Raw genomic sequence first — 22,736 nt, 5'->3', positions numbered from 1 at the left:
AAATGGGACAAACAGACTTGTGGCCCCAGTAACTACACACACATTGTTTTTCCTTTCTCTCGATCTCTATTATTCCTTTTTCTAATCAGCCTTCATAATTAGTTTCCAGCACGGCTTCACAATGAGAAGGTGCTAATGCCTATATTAGTTTCGGCAAATACTGTCAAGGTTGAAGATGTCAGAGACTTGCGGAATGTAATACACGAGGCCCACCAGAACCGAGATTAACTTCCTATTCACAACATGAAACAAAATCACACTTGGTACAATAAATGCTTTGAGCAGAGTAAAGTCCATGACAGCTAAATTTTAACAGGCTTGACAATATAAAGGCCGACCATTAAAAAAGCCATTGGAAGCCTCGAAAACAACCTTCTGCAACAAAGAATTACTAAAACCTAGCCAAGCTTACTCACATGAAGGGTACGCAAGATTTTGGTACAAAAAATGGTCAAATTGCTTCGAGATGCTGGTAGGTTACAGAGCATTCAGATAAGTTAAAAGCAGGTGTTGGATACAAGAGGGTGATTGTTTCAGGTCAGTTTCTAGTAAAGTGCATGAATCTTCTAATTGTTGATGACTTTTGTTGCCACAATCACTGCAAGGCGATGTAAAATAGCAATCATGCCACTATGTGCTAGCATTGCAGTTTGTCACCTCACAGCTACTACCAATTTTGCCTCAATAAAAAGCTATTCCAGAACATGTTATACCATCTAATAAAGATTATTTGGGCAGGTTAAAAGCAAGAAAGCAAGCCACACAAGAGCAACTTTTGAGATTGAAACAGCCACGACTGAAATAATAGCCATCTCTAAAAACCATCCAAGAGGAGGAGGAAGCAAGAGGTCTGTCCAGTCACATTTCGATAATCATGACAGAATTTGTGGCTTCTTAGTCAATCAACTCACCACTGCAACTTCCCTTCACACAAAGGTACCCCGCATCACATCTCACAAAGCCACAGGTGCAATTTTCCTAGAGAGGCAGGAGGATCGCATCAAACACTCAACTATGCTCATCTGTAACATTTGATGTACTAAGGCCACACAAGCATGTTCAGGCTGCAACATTACCAGATGTTTCACATGACTAAAAGAAGAAAAATGCAGCCATATTAACGATCACTGAGTAACTTTATCCAAAGCAGCTACAATAGACACCCACATTTAAAGTACAGTAAAAAGGAAACTTACAAAGCCTCTACAGGTCAAAATTTAATTTGAAATTCTAATACACAGCTGCCGAAGGGGGAAAAACATCTCTTCAAACATGGAATGCTGTGGGAAATTCCTGTATGCAACTAAAATTATAAAGAATGCAGCTTCACAACGCAGATTCACTTGCACTCGTGGAATCATATAGAACATTACAATGATATTACATACTCCATCAGAAGATTCAGGATACTAGCCAGATCCAACATTCTCCATACAGACAATGGCAAAAAAAGCCACACCTAAGAATTGGAAGCTTAACAACACAGCAACTACTAAAGAAAGCTTTACAAAATACAGCAATGCAACCTTGAAGTAAGGCAGATCAACCATGATGAGCAGTGGCCCACATCCATAAACTAGAACTTGCAGCCCTTCACAAAAACATCATGAACCAAACTAACATATGAAGACCATGTTAACAAACACCTGAAGTGTCTAATGAATGCTAAAGTAACCAGAGCCCTTCAATGACAGCATAAATGGAAATTTGGCCATTAAGAAATAAGGACACAAGAAGTGTTTCACGGAATACACAGTTAAATGTAGCAAATAAAGATTTTCAAATGCATGAGCAACATACTCTGTCAAATAGCTTTGGTCAACTACCCCAAAAACAATGATGCTTCATTAATATAGCGTAGGCTCTAGAACGAGAGCAACTGGGAACCAATGCTGTCCAAAATTTATGAAGTATGATCTGTCACATTCATTGCACATAGCCTTGGCATAGCCTTGGTGTCACACCAATACCTGAAATTTCAATGCTTTCCAGTATGACTCCTTCATTCTTTCCTGCTTAATTTTCTTCCAGATTTGCTAAGTGAAAAAAAGCAGACCTAACATTTTTGGATAAATTGGTTCGGTACCTAGAACATGCAGTCATAATTACAGCTGCTAAATAATATAGTGCAAAGTGCTATTAGGAGTCCGAATTCTACATAATCAAAAACTATGTGTTTTCTGGGTAATAGTTCTGCGGAAACCTGCAAGGTGGTAATTAATAAAGGGAAAATCAGACCGGAATAGCGGTGGTCCCGGGTTGGAGTCCTGGACCAGGACGAATTTTTTTTCAACTGAGAAGCTTTTCTTTCGAGGAACCCGTATGGCTTTGCTTTGTAGCAGTTGCTACAAATGGGTGGATGCCTGATTTTCCCTTTATTAATTACTTCTCTCCAACTTGCTGGTTTCTGCAGAACTACTACCTCGAACTCATGCCTTTGCTTCGAGTTGCTGATAACTTCGACTTCGCCCTGCCACCTGCTAGCCGCCTGGTTAGCTCCGATGGTAGAGTGGCTGCCCAGGAAAGGCGGTGGTCCCGGGTTCGAGTCCCGAACCAGGACTAACTTTTCTTCAACTGCAAGGCTTTTCTTTCGAGGAACCCATATGGGTTTCGTTTGTAGCAACTGCTATGAATGGGTGGATGTCTGATTTTCCCTTTATTAACTATGTCTTCTCGCCACTGCAAGTGTCATTCCCCTTTAACCATAGCAATGACATCAGTTGCTCCTTCATAGTGCTCGCGCCCTGTGCAGAATGAGTGGTCAATTGCTAGAATGTAGTCACAAAATCTCAACCAAGATTTTCAGTTCTGTAATGGTTTTTTCTAGTACAAAAGAAACAAAAATAAAAAAGAGACTATCAGGAAACGCAAGGTGTTGCAACTGCTTGAGGGCTGGCTCAAGTTCTGCTGTTTGTAACAAGCAGATGTTCCTAGAATTTAGATGTTCATAGAATTTCCTTGTTTTTTTTTCTTTGTACAAAGCAATGTGACTAGCAGAAATTTAAGAGGTTTACTTTACCTTGGATCATTAAGGACATTTGAGCATCCTGAGAGTTTTATCTTTCCAGAGGAACATCATTTTCATAGCGCAATTGTTATTCTTCTGATGTGTTTCCCGAAAACAAGAACGAATAAGAAGATATGTAAAGCAGTGGTAGTGAGAAAAGCTTACGTGATGTCTGCATGCAATATGAAGGCAGCAGTAATCGGGAAAATGAACTCATATTTTTTTGCACGGCTTGACAAAGTTGTTTGTTTAGCTACAATGTAATTACAAGGCTACTCACGCACCTTTCCTGCCTTCCCTTCTTTATTAAGAGACAGCATATCTCACTCTTCCCATATATAAACCTTGACTTGTTAATGGTGAATGCTTTGCAGCATATCAATACTTTCGATCAATTGCATATTTAGCACAGCCTTACCACATACACTTGGCAAAAGCAAATCATAAATAAACAAAGCTTTACACTTTACACATAATGTAAGAAAGCTGGTTCAATGGAAAGTCTAGCGTTTAGTGATCAGTCAGACTGTATACATAGCTGTCAACGACGCAAAGTACAAAGTTCAGTACTTTTTCTTATCCGGGAGAATGCTGCATGCCTTCTTGCTGCAAGTTATACCTGTCTCTCACAAGGGCTATATTATTGTCAATTTGAGAAAGTGTCACTCAGCATTAGGAGACTGCCACTCAAGACAGTATAGTGACACTTGCTTTATGGTGCACTCAAAAGTGAGTGCATTCGGTTATATCTATAGTCGGGTACAACTTAAGAAGGCAGGAGAGGCACGGCCCCAGTTTGAAGTGCAGGCTGGCATGTTCTGTGTCGGCGGGGTCACCGCCTGGCTCATGACATCAGTCTAGAGTGTGCGCCCATTGGTGGAGGCTCATGTGCACCCGCCTTTAAGGTGCAAATACTGCTGCCTTCTGAAGTTGTACCTGACTACCTGACTTAGAGATCTGATCTTTAGGCAAAATGCCTATTTTTTCCTGACATCCTTATCGTGCAGCCATTTAAGAGCTATTTATCAACTATGGCAAACTGCAGCCCAAACTGCGCAAACGATAGCTCCTTTGTCATTTTCTCATTCATATTAATTTTATTATTGTCATTAATTTCTGCACTTCTTGCTGTATAGCATAGAAAAAATGGAGTAGCCAAAGCACTCTATACATCAATATCTCTCCACAGCAAAATATCTGTAACATAACGGAAACAGAAAGACCGTGAAGTGGCAGTATATTGGAACATCCGTCAGAGATAAATGCACAGAAGTGCAATAACAGTGAATGGAGAACCGACATCAGCTATATCCATGGCTATAGCCGATCCACTGACTTCGAGGATGAAGATAACAATGACAGTGTGCCTTAGTTTGTTTTATTATGGAGGCAGCGTAAACGAAAGGAGGCTTTCGTTTTTATGCTCCATTCAGCACAGGCTTGGTGCAACGTCCTGCTAATATGCTGCTTCGGAGCAGGATGGTGTAAAGGGCCTCTTTTGTCACGATTTGGCACAGCTGGTCCACTAATGATATACTCTTAAAAAGTAACATTTTAAAATGGTGCCTTGTTCACAACATGCAACAATGCAGCATATGCGACTTCAAATCGCCTGAAGTACACAAGATAGCTTTTTAATATTTTCAGTTGGATGCAACCATTACTGCAAAACATATAACTCATAATGCTGGGCTCAACAGCAGAATGAATGCCACATTTACTCATATCTAGGATGACCTCAATTCTAGGCTGCTAATCGAAAATTGGAGGGTTGAAAATGCAAGCCAACAACCAAGAACATCAGCAATAGCAAATGTAATGAGCTGTCACTGCTTGATAAGGTAACTGCAAATGCTTCAAATAATTGCATCAGAAACAAAATGGTCTATTCCTTTACGCCCTTCCAGCAACAATCAATTCCATGAATGGAAAAATTGGTTTCACCACATTGACTGCATCCTCAGAATCATGAAAAGCATACTGCTGCAGAAATAGATTAAAAATTTTACATTCTTCAGTGGATTTTGTCAAGTTTGCAGAATGTGGCTTCCATGCTAGAACTTTCAGCAGGAACGTCAAATATGAGAACATAAAACTATTTAGTGTCTCATATAGTTGGAAAGCTACAATCTAGCAACTCTAATTATGTGCTAGGCGTAAAATATTCTGAAAAACAAAGAAAGAGGTGGACCCGCTAGATGATGACATACTGATACCACATGCAACACCCAGATGTCTCCTTCCAACTCATTTACCAAGACACCTTACACTTATTATTCAAACTTGGAGATCAGCTCTAATCAAGAGTGCTAAGGATGCTTGTGACACATTTTAAGTATTAATATTTTTATCAGTGCTTTTGTTTGGTATATACAATTATGTGCAAAGTGCTTGAAGGGGTTAAGAGCTGACATTCCATGTTTCTGCACCCCAAGACAGGTCAGCTGACATAGGAACAAGCCAGGTGCACAACAGGCTTTTCACATAATCCACGTTGATATAATTTGATTCCTTGTCACTGTTTTAGATCTCATGCTATGCACTTTTCAGTTTCACTCCTTGCTCAAAATTCAGCCATTACAGAATGATTACAAGATTCCTCAAGAGGTATGGCAACACAGTCTGCATAATTCAGGCCTCCATCTGCACAAATGATGGGCAGTTGATGCATCCGAATGCAGTTGACTGGCACCACTCCTTAGCGAGTTGGTCTCAACCTTCAAACCGTGTTCTTTCAAAAAGGCTTGCCAATTGCCATTAGACGAATCCAACTGACTCCTCGAATCTCAGGAATTTATCTTTAACCACCTAATGTACATAAGCAAATGAGCAGACAAATTATCAATCTATCTTCCTGTATTGGGCGCCTTCCAAACAATAATAGAACACTTTTAAAAAGTATATCTTTTATAGCTTATATGTTATTCACTGGATCATATGCACCTCCATGTACCTTAAGGGAACTAAACATTTACATTCACCTCTTAGCTGTTCCATCATGGAACAATTTCTTGTGGTAGTGAATCACAAATGAACATTGCAACTATTGTAGCATGTGGTGTGTGGTGCTCATGCTTTGAGTTCACGCAACTTGCACATCTGAGTTCCCACAATTTGTGCACCTCTTCTGAGCAGGAGCTTTTATCGTTGGTATCACTTGTTTGCCTGCTTAAGAGTTGTGTTTAACGCTCAGCTTGAAAATTTTCAAATAAGAGCCCGTGAGACTGCTTGCCAGAACTGCAGCAATGTCAGAGTGGCCATAATGGGCTCGGCAGCCTGCAGTTCGACATAGGTAATGCAGGAATTGTTTACTCCAATGACCAGGAATTCGATGCTTACTCAAGGGTAATATTTTATTTTCGACCTTTGGACTGCTTCTTAGGTTACCTTCTTTGAGTTGACAAAATGTGATCACGAGGTTCACACCTAGAAAGGCCTTCATTTCTTGTGCATACGCTATGAAGACTCCCATTTTCTCAGCACACCGAGTGCTTTCTTTTACTAGCATTTTTATCAAGCTGCCCAAATTATAATAGAAAATACTTCCAGTGGTATAAGATCCTCCGTTTGTTTACACTGGCGAATGCACTTTATTTCCTCAGGTTGCATGCCAGAATCAGTTCTGAATCACTCCATTTTGTACGTCTTCTTCCATTCATTGACCCTTCGACTGAAAACATAGTTTCTGGAAGCAGAAATTGCGAGATTTTTTGCTGGCACACCTCTCTCTCTCCCTCCTTCTCTCGTATTTTAGGTGGCTTTGAATGTTCTGGTTACTTAGGGTCTTCTACGCTGAGTTCTGTGCCAGTGTTCTCAACATCTTCTTCCAAAAATTGCAAATCCTGCTCATCCAGACCTAAAGATTTGTTGTTGCTCGTTGTCGTCAAATAAATCCTGTATAACATCTCCTTCCAACAGGTGAAATTTGCATCATTTCACAATCATAATTTTGCAAAATAAAAGAATCTTTTGCCTAAAACGAGAGCAGCCACACATAAGGGCACAAAATATACAAATGTATTAATTTCCAGGGGCAATTACAACGTAAATGTGCCAGTGCACCCTTAAGCTAACGCCACCAAATGAAATCCAGCATTCAATCACAGTACACTGGGACACATATATCCCAATGCCTCGTTCTCGATAAAAAAGTAGTTTATACTCAAGTAAATTCAAGGATCTGTTTTTTTTTTTTAATATCTTGATAACTGCACTCTACCTCACTGATGAGGAAGATCTTCAAAAGAAGTACTCAATTCACCAACAGTGCAAAGCCCCTATACATGCCGGCACTGTTTCTTGAACGTTCAGTCATGGTTTTGCCAACCAAAATAAAACACTTCGATTATGGAGCTCACTAATTCTGTTATTTGCTGCCAGTAGGATTTTCGGGGGTAAACATATTTATTGAGACATGTTTCAAATTCAGGGACACATGTGTCCATGTACGTAAAGGTGTTAAACATGGCCCTTCAATCTACATTCTCAAGTCCAAATTGACTATGGATATTCCTATTGGCTAACAGTAAAAAAAATGTCTGCTTAGATTCAATAAAGCATGGCAGCCACCATGTCTCCTCCACAAACAGGAGTATGTAACAACAGATGCAAGTAAATGACATCACCGGTGTGCACACATCCTCACATTCTAAAGACAGCAGTGACCTTTTGCGAATTGTGTGACTGCTCAGTAGTTTTTGTTTGCCCGCAAGTTCATGCATTGGCCACTCCGCTGTACCGCCTGGAAGAAAGCACAGTCAACATGTGCTTGTCCAACCTATGGCAGACATGCAGAATCACCTCAACTGATCTGTAGCTTAATCAATATTGTACCAAATCAGACTCGTATCCATTCAAAGGTTTCGACAGTAATCAAAACTTGCACTGAAAACTATTCCATGTTGAAAAAGCACAGTGAGACTGACACGATCTATGTCATATTTAACATTGCAAGTAATTGCATTGCAATATGTAGTCCCCTTTTTATCCCTTTTTATCCAATAAGGACTGGATAATGGCTCAGCCGTTTCTATGCATATTTGCTCATATCTGTAGGGCTGTATCACCTTGAAAAGGTCAAGTGCAACATTCAAAAGCTTAAACTGGTTGAGTATAAAACTTGAGAACTAAATTTCTGTTGTGTGAGACGTTGTGTGTCATTTCCTTGTTGCACTTCATACAATGTGAAGCAAATAAAAGTAGTGTGAAGTGTGCTGAAAGCAGCAGCAGACACAAGCCCTGCAGTGGCCGACTCAAACCACTCAGCAAATGCCAAGTTTGGAGTTTCTTAATCTAAATTTCCCCACTGTACTCTTTGCACTACCAGTATGAAATGCGTGTGTCATGGCAAATATTTTAGTTTACCTTATATATTGCTGATGTTCCCTTCACTTTTAAAACACTGGGAAGCCAGGCTCTGCTGTAATCCGATCCATGCACCGAAGAATCAAGAGAATATACAAAGTGCCAATGACAAGAGCTACACCCTGCTATGTATTTAGAAAAGATTAAGAAGGCAAAAGCAATATTTGTTGCAATAGGATGTGGGCATACAAGGAATCTAGTATGACAAGAAAATCGACTTTGACGAGGCACAAAATTGTGATGAACCAATCTGCTTAACCTGTTCCGATCTAGAGCAGGTGAAATGCCAATGCTCACATCTCGGACAACTAGCAATAGGCTACATAATACCGTTTGTTCATTGCAATTTGTGTACAGAAAGCAAAAGAATTACTGCGACTGATCACCAGAGGAATCTAAAAAAGTCCTCACAAACACCCTAACAATCTAGCACTATGAAACTGAACTGCTTGCTTGTTCTACATTGTGCTACATATTTGACAAATTTTACATGAATAATGCATACAAAATGCATACAAATGCATGCATAATGCCCGCATTTAGTTAAGCGTGCGATCTTGTAATCTTTAAGAATCTTTAACAAGCAGACAAAAGAATGTATTCTTTAAAGCAACAATTAAATAAAAGAAAGAAAGACGGGGATTGATCAAACAATTGTCTTGAGAAAGAAATAACTACGTTCCTGAAGAAATTGAAATGTAATACGAGTTTGCAGCCCATAATGTAAGTGGAAATGAACAGTAACTATTAATACATTTAATTAAATGAGGTGTTCTACAAGCACCTTGCTGCAAGTTTTGAGTAAACAATCGTGTAATATGACTACACGAGAACACACTAATCTCACTGTCATTTTTGCCTGTCACTTCTATTTCTTTAAAGTGAATGAAAATGCTCATAAATAGCAGACGAGTATCAAAACAAGATTAGTGTGTGCACAGCAATAAAAGCTCCAGTTAGGTCATTTAAACAAGACTAGACGTTAAACATGCTGACAGTTATTTGATCTCTCATTATTCTGAAACCATTGCGTGGTATCAAATTTACGTTGAAACAAGATATCAACTTTAACATCACTCAATGACATGGTACAAAAGTGTAATGCAGGCTGGCATTAAAAGGTCAACTGGCAGACAGCTGTTCATGACATCTCCAAAAGCAGACCAAAGCATGCAACATATGTAAGCTTCCACAGGATGCAGCTACAAACGACAAATGAACTAGGCACCATCAAAACTATACTCTTGTCAGGGCGACCACGTGCGGTCAAGCAAGGAATAGCTTGTTGACCACAGCACAAACACAGGCACAAGGCTAGCACCACAAGCAAAGCACCAGCCTCAAAATAGGCAGGTAAAACACGTCGGAGCACCGCACAGTCGGCACACAACGAAGTCCACTTCTACGCAGAGAGTCCACATCACCGAGGCACGGGAACTGTTGGATCGATGGATTTCGGACCAGCAGTCCAAGGTGGCAAGGTGTCTCGTTGTAAGCCAATAACGCACTCGGCTACCTGACGTCACACGCACAGCAGTCGTTTCAGCATGGCCACACGCCGGTTGAGACGAGATTTAGGTCACTGCCTAGATTCTCTTTTTTTTTTTTTTTTCTCGTCTTCGCCCCGCGCTCTCCGCCGTTGCCACCAAGCCTTCTCGCTGGCTACGAAGTACGGAATCTAGAAGCACAAATAGGAACCCGCCGACACCAGGACGATGCCAAGTGGTGCTCAGCAAAATTTCACCCAAAGAACCCACGAGATCGGCTACTAGCAATGCGGCGGCGCACTACGCCGTGACCGCAGGCCTCGTTTGCGAAAGCCTCGGGCATCACCCCACTTGCCCGCCCGTCCTGCCAAGCCGGGCTTACAAGACCGACTCGCGAATGTGTCCAAGCTTTTCGACAGTACTCCCTTCCTAGAGAAGCGAGACGTCGAAAACGAGAAGCCCGGTCGTCTCAGACTCTCGTTGCGACGAGAATTTGGACCGGTTTCAAATAGCACAGCTCGCACTCTTTTTTTCCTCCCCGTTTTCGCCGCTTGTGCATTTTTTTTTCTTCTATCGTAAAATGCTTCAATATCCTGACGCCACATCGGTAACACGTGCGATAACGAATTGCATAGCTGGTTTCGTGCACTGAAGTGCACAACATGCAAATCGCAGCTGCTCGTGAGACGCGAGCAGCGATCACAGCCTTCACTTGTATACACAGCTACAAAACGAAGCTACTCGATTAAAACACAGCGGCCCCTTAATGCTGTCAGCAGCAGCATGTAGGCACCGTGCGATGCTAAACTGCGAGACATCATTTTGCCATCGAGAGATAAATCTGTTAGCGGTCACAACAAAAACGAGTCCTTTTAAAGCTCCATCTTGAATGTCTTGTCGCTGCTGTGGGGTCGGTGGCGCCGACCTACGCGGCTGCTCGGTGAGTAATGCCGGACCGGCGACGATGTCAGCCGTGCATGTCCGACAGAACTCGTCAAATTCAGCACGGTCAGTAAAGATCGCAGATAGTAAGAAGCTTTCTAACAGCTAGAGCTAAGCGTTCGCGAAACACGTAGTGCCGTCTGCCAAGGTCTCACTCGTCGGGCTAGCGCGACTTCGCAGTCGGCGCTGCGGCCCTGTGACCTGGCGGCGCTAACCCCGACCGTGGGGGTGCTCGCAGGCCTTCCACTGACCTTCTAGATTGCTTTAAACGGACTGTGGTGTGATCACAACCACAAAAACTCGCAAGAAACAGATACACCTAGGCCTAAGCGACGTCTGAACATGGCCGTCTAGTTTTGCGGATATCGGGCGGTTGATTACAAGGGGATTTAAAAATAACTACCGCTTACCTCGAAGCGATCTTGCCGGACATTGTGGGCAGACCAGAGCCCCTCAGTGCTCTCTCATGTTGGCCAAACAGTCAGCGGCAGGGAACTTCAGCTGGATGAGCACCATTTCCCTCGGTGAAAATAATTAGGCCTACAAGTCAAAACTCGGCAGGTAGCTCGGAGCACACCAGAAGATCTTCCTTTTTTCGGCGCACACTACATCTTGGCAGGATGAAATAGCGATGTGAACAATCACTCTACATCCAGCGAGGCACAGCGCAACCAGGCGATCATAGCACAACGGCCAAAAAAACTGCCGAAAAAATCCCGTTTGGCTGGAGCAACACGTTCCCAACGGGAAAACAGTGTTTACAAGTTTTTCGCACCGTGGCTGTATCAGTCCGCGGACAGCCATGCACGGTGCAGAGGCCGCGTCCGCTCCACAATGTAGTTTTGATACAATTCTGACTTTACGCGTCAAATTAACGTTCCGCGGCCATTTCCGTGATACACTTCATATAAATGCACTTCGGCCTATGCGCTATCGTCCTTATTTGAGTCAAGGTAGTAAAATAAATAGACCAACAGCGCTCGTCAATGCTCATCAGAAACCAGCTGTGCTCCGCGAATAATTTCGCTGGGTTTTGCCAATGCGTCGTCTGTATAAAGCGCGGGAAATACGATTTCCGTGCGCGCGAAAGAGCACGCTAAGCGCGCAAGGTGCGAAAAACCGCGCTTATGTTGCGCGGGTTGCTCTATTGAAAAGACGCTGACATATTATGGCACTAGAAATAAAAGAGTTACCAGATATTATAATGCTTCGTGTGCGAGGCCTCGTAAGCATAACGCACTTCTCTATTGATACGCTGAAGATGTGGACGCAGCAAAATATAATACTAATAAATAAATAAAATGTGGCTAGCTTAGTGTAAATCGTGCACGTATTTACAAAACTGTCGCGTTTCGCTACCCACAAACTGAATTCATGCAACGCTTACCTCCCATGTCAGTTGCCTCCACAAGGTATAACGGTCATGTTTTAGCCATCGATTGGTCACGACAGTCATCTCTTGCCTAGCTGCATTTACATATAGCGCTAGCATATGTAGGTACACAAGAGACAGAAAATTAATAATGCACTATTATTTATCAATATGCGTACATGAACATTGTTTATTTTGTTTGCTTCCTTGCTTGCACTTGCTTGCTTCTATATTTATTTATTTATTTATTTATTTATTTATTTATTTATTTATTTATTTATTGCTAGTCTTTATATCTTTCAGTGCGACTAAGTGTGCACTTATTGCACAAGTTTAGATAAGAGAACTAACGATGTGATTACCCAACAACAAGGAAGTTTTCTCGCAGTGCCATAGGTTGCTCACGTAATGCAGTATTTAATTCCGATGTTGCACACCATACATGAAATAAACTTGTACATATGGCGCAAGCGCGGATATTTACTGGCACAGTAAAGCCATGGATCATTTATTCAATTCTTTCCGTTGTTGCTCAGTGGCTATGGTGTTGGGCTGCTGAGCACGAGGTCGCGGGGTCGAACCCCGGCAACGGCGGCCGCATTTCTATGGGGGCGAAATGCGAAAACACCCGTGTACATAGATTTAGGTGCACGTTAAATAGAACCCCAGGTGGTCAAAATTTCCTGAGTCCTCCACTACGGCGTGCATGATAATCATAAAGCGGTTTTGGCACGTAAAACCCCATAATTCATTCATTTTTCTTCATTATTTTGTGCATTTCAGTTTCAACCACAGTTAATTTCCCCGATGCTTTCCTTGGCGTTATATGGTCATGATTAACAAAAATCGAGCCCCTCGGTATCCTTTCTTCTCTCGTGTGTGTGTATGTGTGTGTGTGTGTGTGTGTGTGTGTGTGTGTGTGTGTGTGTGTGTGTGTATATATATATATATATATATATATATATATATATATATATACACACTTTTTTTGACGCTTCTAATGCTATCGCATTAAAAATACAATGCCCTCATTTCGCCTTTCTCTCAACTTGCCGGGATGGACACGTTCCCAATAACGGCGCCACTTTTATCAAGGTATCCTGCACGCCTGGTTAGATATTAGACATTAGCACTCGTTATGCTAGGATTCAATATTGTTTGGGGTTGTGGAGCTGACGATTATCATGAACCGCTGTTGGCTTATCGCGTCGACTGATTTCTTTTCTAGTCCACAAAATCGGTGCGGTCATGGAGAATTCGCTTTTGTTCCACATCGCCAAACTTTCCATTTTTCTGTGCGTTAAAGTTTGCTATTCAAGCAAAAAGAAGCGCAGCTAGATCTATCCTATGCACGTTACTAACTTCTGCAAAAGAGAGCGCGTGGTCGACCGGCTACGGATGGTGGTAGCGGCAATAAAACATTGCTTTCCTCGCCACCTTTACACGCAATCGATGACTCATGCGTGTCCGCTTTCATTTCGATGCGCGAACAACCGCAGCGCATACCCTTGAATTTCAGTGCATGCTTTTAGGTTGCGATAGAATTAAAAGAACTCGTAGAATTTGTGCCTGCAATAAATATGTAAATGCAAAGAAAATAAATTGGTGGTCCCGGCCTCGGATCAATATCAGGCTTGCCGATTATTCACGCTGCCGAAAAGATGAATGTAGAATAACTTACTAACGCATGTGCTAGTAACAAATATGTGTATTATGACTATTGCCTAATCCAAGAGCTCATCCAAACGCCAGGTACCAAAAGACATCCACCTAAAGATAGAAGTCCGAGTACATCTAAGCACTTCATATGAGTTGTGAAGCGGTCCTTCGAGTTATGAACTCCTCGCGGACGGGCGAGACGCTTGGCGCGTTTTGATTTGGCCTTACGCCGAAGCGTAGTTAGAACCACGTGGGTAGAACGCACACGACAGCTTGCGCGGACAAGAAACGCGCGTATAACTGACAGGGTTGCCAGGTCTTCGGGAGAAAACGTAGCCAAAAAATTCGCCAACAGTGGTAATCGTTTTATTACGTAGCCGGAAAAGTAGCCACGGTGCGACAAACGAACAACTGTCAATTTTTGACGCGGTAATAAAGAAGAAAAAGCGAAAGAGAATTAAGCTTTTCTGCTGCACTGATGGCAAACGAGAATAACAGAAGAAAACAAACGTTATCACGTATTGTGTCATAACTTACCATAATGACTAGCTGACGTTATTTGATAATTTCCGTCTCACACTTACGTGCTTTCTCAAATAGCCGAAGCGGCGTCGCCAGTTTCACTACAATAAACTCGCTGCACCGCGTCCTTGCACTCTGACTTCTCTCCAAATGTTCCCGTGCAAACTGTATGACGTCAAACATGTTCTATACTCTCCCTGTCATGTAGGCGCAAGCGCCTATAAGAAACTCGCATAGACACTGGCACCTGTAATGACATGGCTGCCATGACGCTTTTTCGATTGTTAAAGTCGCTAGTGGCACCAATAAACATGGTCTTCAAGATTCGCTGTCGAGGCAAGCGTCGCGTGGGGTGGCACTAGGACATCACCTGTTGCTTCCGTGCGACACAGCGCGCAGAAGCATGGCCTTTAAGATTAGTTAATTCCTGTTACTCGGAGAGAGCTACTGTACGCCACCAATGGAGAAACTCAATGGACATCCTCAATTATCCCTCCCTGAGAGTCCCTGGCTGCCAGGAGCCGCAATTTCAGCCAATGTGCGTTGTGTATGAAGCGTTCCGGGCAATCCTGGACATCGCAGGACGGCCAGTCGAAGAGGCCCACTGGCCATATGGCGGCTATGATGTTGCTACGGAACAGATATGTTTTCAGTCCCTGGATCTGCTTCTGCCACTTGCAAAACACAATGGCATGACCTTCGGGGCCTGACTTTTGGAGCTGTTGCCTCTAGGGCGCCGTTGCAAGCAGTGCGATTTGGACACTACCTATACTAATTACCACTGTCAAAAGTAGCCAGAAAGTAGCCAAGCCTCCAACCACGATTTTTGGCCGCCAGCAGCTTCTAAGAGTAGCCAGTTTGGCTAGCAGTCGCTAAACCTGGCAACCCTGAATTAACAAGCTTCCGAGAGCGGGAGCGAGGATTACGTGACGTCGTGGGGATTCCCTCTCCCTTCAAGCAACACCTGGCCCGTTACTGCGGCAGCAGTTGCACCCTCTCTCCCGCTCTTCTCCGCCGAGGTGCGCTCGTCACGTAGCGTCACAGCCAATGGTAATGGGAGCTTAGGTGCAGTTTCGCTGCTACAGACGACAGACGCGAGGCTTTTTCGCTCAATTGCTCACTTGACGCTTTCGCATCAAAAAATCTCGTGGAGGTTTTTACAAAGTCGGCAAATAACAAATCAGAAAATAACATTTGATCGATCGCACAATGACTCCATTGCTATTTCAGGTCCGAGCTGGCTGCGTGAGGAAAAGAAATATAAGAGCAAATATTCTGGGGCATGTGCCTGCTGCACAAAAATATCTGGAGACCATTCAGCACATTGTAATCGAATACCGAGATAATCATCCAACCAGAATCGTACACGGAACTTCCGCCTTTTCGAAGCGCCGGGGTTAAAAGCTGATGGGAGCGATAAGCGTTCAGAGGTCGAGATACGCAAGATACGTTTAGGGCATTGGTGACAAAATGGCGGATAAAAGACAGGGCCAGGGTCGTTACAGGCATAAGTAACTTTACAAGACACAGAAGAGATAGGAAAAAAATAAGCAAAATGAAAGACATAGACAATGGTATATATATATATATATATATATAACCTTACTAGCTCAAGCAGGCAAGGTGGCTATTTGTCTCCACCATCCACCAGATATCAAAGGAGATTCCACTAGAAATCACCATTACGGTTCTTAGGTATGCGTTAAACAGGAACAATTTGACAATTTACGCAACAATTCGAACTAATTTTACTTCCTTTTCTATGTTAGGTTGTCGTGAGAAACCTTATCGACACAGTAGTAGAAAAAAAATTGCATCAAACTAACCGCCATTACCAAATACCCTCACGTGTTCATCAGCTGAGAGAAATAACTGGGTGCCCTGAAAAATTACTCATTCACCCTAGAATTTTTGCATCATGCCTCTAAACCCACCTCGCATTTATATAAAATGCCCCTGTCTTGTAGACCCCGCAAGAATAAGAGCGTCGCATGTGAAAAATTGAAGCTGCGCATGGTACTACGCGCTCTTCGTCGAAGCTGACTATTAAAGTTCCTTGCACGCAACTAATGAGAAGTGCGGTTGCTCTATTCGCATTGCATTCTCGCATCGAGTGTGCGAGGTGAGACTGGGCAAGTCAGGTCGCACAAGCATGTCCCGTGGAAAGGGAGGACAAACGTGGTCGGCATGTTGAACGTCGGAACTCAATTGGTTCCGCGCACTGCCTTTGTTCCGTTCGCCGCAGCACGCAATAAGTTTTTCGCACGATAGGGCGTTGCGCGTGTTTTCTCTCGCTCGCGTTATGTGCACTGCATTAATTGTAGCACTGCTTTTGTGCGTGTAAGGTCAGGACTTCACATTTCACTTAGGCTCCGGCCGGCTGCAAGCACAGCGCAATAACGAGCAACCCTGCAAGCAATAGGCACACTATAGCGAGGCGTCCTAATATGAAATCCTAATTCAAAGAAACGCAGGTTACTTAATGCCAAAGGAAAGTACTGGAAACGAACGCGAATACGATTCAACACGCTGCATGGTAAAGCAGCGACAGCTCGGCGGTAGAGCCGCGCGTGGGCCTTGTTTATATACCGTTGGTGCGCTCCTGTGTAGTATATATAGTAACCGGCTCTTCCTTCTTCCCGACTTTGGAAAACCTGCTTCGATACGTTTTCTTGCGCTGTTTAACATTTTCAGCAAGTAAATGGTAGTAATAAAAGCTTCTACGCACGCTTATACTCAGGTGTAAGCGCATAATTTTTTCAATACGTATTGAAATAACTTAACGCGACAGCGTTAAGGGCTGCGTGTCGCAGAAAATCCGGTGTCGGCGTCGGAAGAGTTTTGTCCGTGCGCGAAACTTGGAGTATATGTTTAGGTATATGTATATGCCATGGCTTGCAATATGACATGCGATAAATGCGGGCTATATTGCGGCACCACTCTATCACTAAAGTTGCTCGTACCTTGTCTTGCATTCTTGACAAAGTTATTCCTTGGAAATCTGAGAATAACAGCTCACAAACAAATGTCATGAAACAAAACAGCGACAGCACCTGCCTTTCATGTTAAATATTTTCAGGCTGAAATATTAAATGTGCGAAACAATAAAAGAAACCTGAAAATGACGCAACCTCTTTGGCCCGGCTGTGCACTACCTCCGCGATTGGCCCACTCAAGACGCCGCGTTTCTAGCGGACCTTCGCGCATAGCGATCGCCGCCAGCGTTTCCCGGTAAACATTACGCTTACGTATAGGTTGCAGTTGCTGTGAAGCGGGAGATGCAATCGGGGATCTTTTAATGCTATCTCGTTCCACTCGTAAAAGCGAAGCTTAATCGTTCTCCAATTTTTTAAACATCGCGCTGTCTTGTAGGGAGGTTTCTTTTTCTTTTTTCACTCAGTCTGGAAAAGGAAATTACTCAAATATGTACGCCGAAGCATTCCGCAAGGTGAGCTTATTCGATTTGCACAAGGTATTTTAGTCGCTAAAATGGCGTCATGAAATATCACCACCACATACACACAAAGAAAAGTGTCCCAGTCGTATGCTAAATATATTTTTAGAACTATTTTTCGTATGGAAGCCAGCGTTGCCATTGAGCGCTAACCTGAACAAAGCTGAGGCGGTGAAAAATATTACAAAAACATTATTTCCCGTTTTCCTTCTTTTTTCCTTCTTCTTCTTTGGGGGGACGGGGTAGTATTTTACTAGTCGCAGTAAATGCGCAAAGGAACGAGATGGAAGTTAAATACTACTCTTACCTGCTAAAAGCAGCACCCGTTCCACTGTGTGCTGCATGACTACCTCCAATCACAACAGCCCCTCTCTCCTACCCTTGGAAATACCATCGCGCATATGTCTCGACGGCTCTGCAATCAGCTAAGCATCAAGTGTATATTCGTAAAAATACAGGTTAACTCGTCAGCGTTGTCTCTCATGACATTTCAGTATGGAACGATCATCCTGACGACACCGTTTCCATCACATATCGCGAGGTAAATACCTCGGGATATGTGAATAATGGCTGAATAAGGACTGAATAAAGGCTGAATAATGCGTTTAACTGCTCTCCAACAGCATCGCTTACCGAATTTACTTATTCATGTTCTGTCTATTAGCATTGGAGCATATAGTCATATGTACTACAATCACTTATTTCACTCTGTTTATTTTTCACCGTATACATGGCTGAAAAATAAACAATATCTGCTGTGTAGATGTTACAGTGCTTGTGAGCATGTTGTTGTTGGCTTCTCTGCATAATCCACTAAACTACAGATTATTCGAGGGTTAGAATGCGTTTTTTATCTTATATATGTATTTTTTTTAAATTTTTACTCTACTATAATCACGGCATGTACTCTAGTTAGTAAGATTAACCGTTTACACGATATGCTTCCCTAAGGGGCCAGTAATACAATGAGAATGAATGAATGAAAGTTTTTTTGCTCTTTGAATAGGTTTTACTGAATGCCTCTATTAAAGTAACACATAGCTAGCTTAAGAGAGGACGGGTGAAAGATGAAGTTCTAGCGCAGGTAACCAAGCATGCGGTTATTCATTTCTATAAAATCATATAATCATTGCTATTGGAATACCAAGGTACACTTGTGGCACCACATCAAAGCTGACAGAGGAACTCAAATAGGAGTTCAGTCGCGCGCAGTGTTTATGTGAGAATGACGAGATGCGTGAATTTATATTTCTCTACATTGAGCTTCATATATATATATTGTTTGCGACACCACTGCGACACACGATCAAGGTCGTGTTGGAGCTTATAAAAGGGAAGCTTTCTTTCCATCTTCTTGCAACACCACCAGATGGCGCTTACCTCTGCGCATCCCTAAAGCCTCTATTGAGGGGCTTTACGCATCCCTGCGCGGCCTCATTGAAGCCCTTGGGTTCAGCGAGAGCAGGGGGAAAGTAAACATGTGCGCAATAGAGATTAGTAAGATGCAATTGGAAGATTGGTGGAAGAAAAGTAGAGAAACGACAAACAACGCAGGCGTACAAAAACAAAGTTCACAATAGGGGTTCAGAAACATTGGTTATGGGAATTCATCGTATGCTTTTTCCTTCCCTTTTTTCTTTTTTTAAACATAGGTAGGACATTAGGCAATAAAATAACAAGAGCTTGATGGCGCAACCCACCGCCCCGTTCCAAAGGGGGCTCTCATAACATCCATTCGCTCCATCCATCCATCCATCCATCCATCCATCCATCCATCCATCCATCCATCCATCCATCCATCCATCCATCCATCCATCCATCCATCCCTGTGTTAAGTCTCTTGTAGTCTTTAAATTGTAGTTTGGAAGTGGCAAGACCTTTAGCTATAAGTTGTTTTAGTGCATGTGCATTGGTATCAGGATATTGCTTTGGTAGGAGAGTGAGAGCGTGGCCACGTGTTTGAACACGTGTAATACCTCAAGTCTGTGCGGCATTTATTAATTTTAAAACATTGGTGATAATTAATTTGCTGCATTTTAAGGATTTAAGTTCTATGCGTATCGCCCTTAGCCAGTAGGCACGTGCTCTGAAAGCTTCGGTGTTTACATTAGAAAATAAGCTAAGTGCAACACATGGCAAGAAAGACGGTAAAGCGTGCAATGTGCGGGGGTCCCTCAAGGTAGACGAGAGGAAGGATGAGAATGGAGAGTAAATCGAGTCAATCGGCAGACACTGTGATGTTGATGCTAGAATAAAGAAAACGGAGGATTTCCAGGATGAGCATGTGAAACAGGTCGAATAGTTCAGAAATGAGCTAAATATGGAGCATGATTCACGGAAGGCAGTGAAAAAAGGACTTCAAGCAACTGAGCAAAAGCTGAGCAGGGCCGCCATCATGAACGAGAATGATCGTGACGATGGAACGCCGTCTCCTGACGTGACACGACAGGGATGAGGTGGAGTAGATTTCAGTGAAGAGAAAGGAGGATAGATCAGTCAAGAGAGTGTGTCTCTAGCCTGCTGTTCTTCACTGGAGCAAGGGGAAGTGGGAGATGCAGGGAAAGGTAGGTGGCAGGTGATTATGATATAGAACAATGAACTACTATATACATGTCCAATACGCGGACGTCCGCTTTAGACACAACACACGCAGGAGTAATCTTTTTCAGGACAGGGAGTGTCAACAAAGCACGTAGAATGCGTGCAACGTAGGGTGGGAATAGCTGGAAAGAACTTCACCTACCTTGAAGCGGCCACAAGGGAAAAGCAGGAACGCAGGAGTCAATGACCCTTGTCAAGTCCGAATCACGCGGAAAAGGATGACAGAGGGAAGCAGGGAGAGGCCTCGCCAGTAGGAGAGAGTGAAAGGGTGATTATCTCCGGCGACTCAAACCTAGCTAGGTGCTCAGAGGCAATTGAAAAGAGGATGATGGGTCACAAAACGCCGCGGTAGAGACATTTCCAGGACGGACATTGGGCGCTGTCATGGAGCGAGCAAAAGAAGAGCTCGCTGAAAATGCCCACTGACGCAACCTTGTCGTAGTAGCAGGTGGGCTAAATGAAGTACTAAACAGAAAAGGGACAGGACTAGCCCAGCGCTTGGCGAAGGGGGTAGACGACTTCCGCGAGCTGTCCACTCAGGTGAAGACCGTGGTGTGCACGGTGTAGGAGGTGCCTGTACGTGACAGTCGCGTACAAAGAGCCGTAGTGGCTGCTAATGAGGCTATGTGGACAATGAGCCAAGCGAAAGGTTTCGAGGTTCTAGAGGTAAACAGGGAAGTGAGGAGGTATGGTAGGTTTCAACAATACGGGATCCACTTCAATCACAGGCTTTTTTGGGAGGTCCACGGGCACTCAGAAGGCCAGGATAGGTAGTAATGAAGAAGGTCCCCTAGGGAAACCTCAGAATAGCATCGCCGTCTAACACAGAAAAATGAGAAAAACAATTGAAAGCGAGCTCGCCATGCAATAGGTTACATAAACATGCAGGGCAGCAGAAGAAAAGAAAAGTGGGTAGAGATTGAGGAGAACTTCAATAGAGAAAAAATAGGGGTGTATGCGGTTACAGAAATGCACCTTAGAGACTCGGGAGAGCTACCAGTGATTGGGGATTATGTTTGCGAAGTGTGCAACAGAACTAAATCGAAAAGAAAGGGAGGAGGAATCGGAATGCTCACCGATCAGGGAGGCAGAAAAAGAGTAAATTCAATATGTCAAGTGCATCTTTGGTTATCAGGTACAATGAGTGGAAATAAAATTTGGCTGGGCGTAACGTATTTGTGGACCGGAAATAATTGCACAGAGAAGAATCAAAAGTTATTGGAATGCATAAGTGCTGATATTAAGGATATCGGGAATGATGCCCAAACTATCCTATTAAGTGACATGAATGCCCGCATACAGGATCTAGATGGCCATACCAACAACAACGGGAAGTCAATGCTAGATCTTTGTGAGCAACATAACCTCGTTGTCGTGAATACATGGCCTGAGTGTGATGGGCACACCATGTGGGGAATGGGAAACCGGCAATCGACCATTGATTATTGTCTGATGAAAGAAGGAATTTATGATAAGTTGAGAGAAATGGTCCTTGGCGAGGAAAGGTATAGTAGCATAGAAAGTGACCATAAACGCATCATTTTGAAAATGGGATATGTAGTTGGGAAAGAGAGCAAGGAGCGAGGAATGGCCACTGCAAATTTGAACGCTGAACAAATAACAAATACAGTCACAAGGGTCGAGGAAGAACATGGCAAACGGCCAAGCAATGAGTGAAAATATCGTGAGCTTCTAATTGTGATTACGACAGAAATATGGAAAGAGAAGCGACATGCTTGTTGGAAAGAAAAAAAAACGGAAAGCCGGTGGAACAGGGAGATACAAGAAGCGATCGCCGAACGACAGCAAGCATCACGAGATCACAGGCAGGCAAATAAAGCGCAGTTACCGCAGTATGAAGTAGCCAGAAAATGGGAAATATACCGGGAGAAAAATATCTATAGTTCAAATATTGCTTCAAGCAAAGATAAAAGGTGAAAGTGAACGTTGGTTGTCAGAAATACATGAGAAACAGAAGGCCGCACCTAGAATATTTTGGAGCCACATAAACTTATTAGGGAGGAAGTCTGGAACGATACAAGATATCCTAGACGAATATGGAAACAGGCTGGAAGGGGACGTGGCATTAAATTACATCCGAAAGATCATTGCCCAAACTTTTCAAGGCAATGACGAGGTTGTACTTGAGGAAAAAAGAGCGTGAAAGAGAACTAGATGGTAAAAGGAGCTGGTGCTGACAAATTTCAACTGGAAGAAAGCCGAAGAGGAAATTTCTAAGCGCACAGCCACATGGCTAGACGAGGTTCCCGTTAGGCTGACTAATGAACTAGGACCAAATAGTAAGGAAGCTCTTTTGAAAGCAGTAGA

At 43.1% G+C, this 22,736-nt stretch overlaps 1 protein-coding gene across 1 annotated transcript in view; it reads right to left on the bottom strand.

The window, feature by feature from the left end:
* Positions 1-11,554, bottom strand: part of LOC126536589 (uncharacterized) — a 209,698-nt gene extending 198,144 nt beyond the window's left edge. Inside the window, exon 1 of the mRNA XM_050183613.2 lies at positions 11,211-11,554. Within this exon, the coding sequence (XP_050039570.1) occupies positions 11,211-11,233 (23 nt within the window). The 5' untranslated portion in view covers positions 11,234-11,554. The remainder of the gene's footprint in view (positions 1-11,210) is intronic.
* Between the last annotated feature and the right edge of the window lie 11,182 nt (positions 11,555-22,736).

The sequence above is a fragment of the Dermacentor andersoni genome, chromosome 4 (assembly GCF_023375885.2).
Source record: "Dermacentor andersoni chromosome 4, qqDerAnde1_hic_scaffold, whole genome shotgun sequence".
Classification (NCBI taxonomy): domain Eukaryota; kingdom Metazoa; phylum Arthropoda; class Arachnida; order Ixodida; family Ixodidae; genus Dermacentor; species Dermacentor andersoni.
Note: the sequence above shows the minus strand (reverse complement) of the source record. Positions and strands in the feature narration are given on the sequence as shown.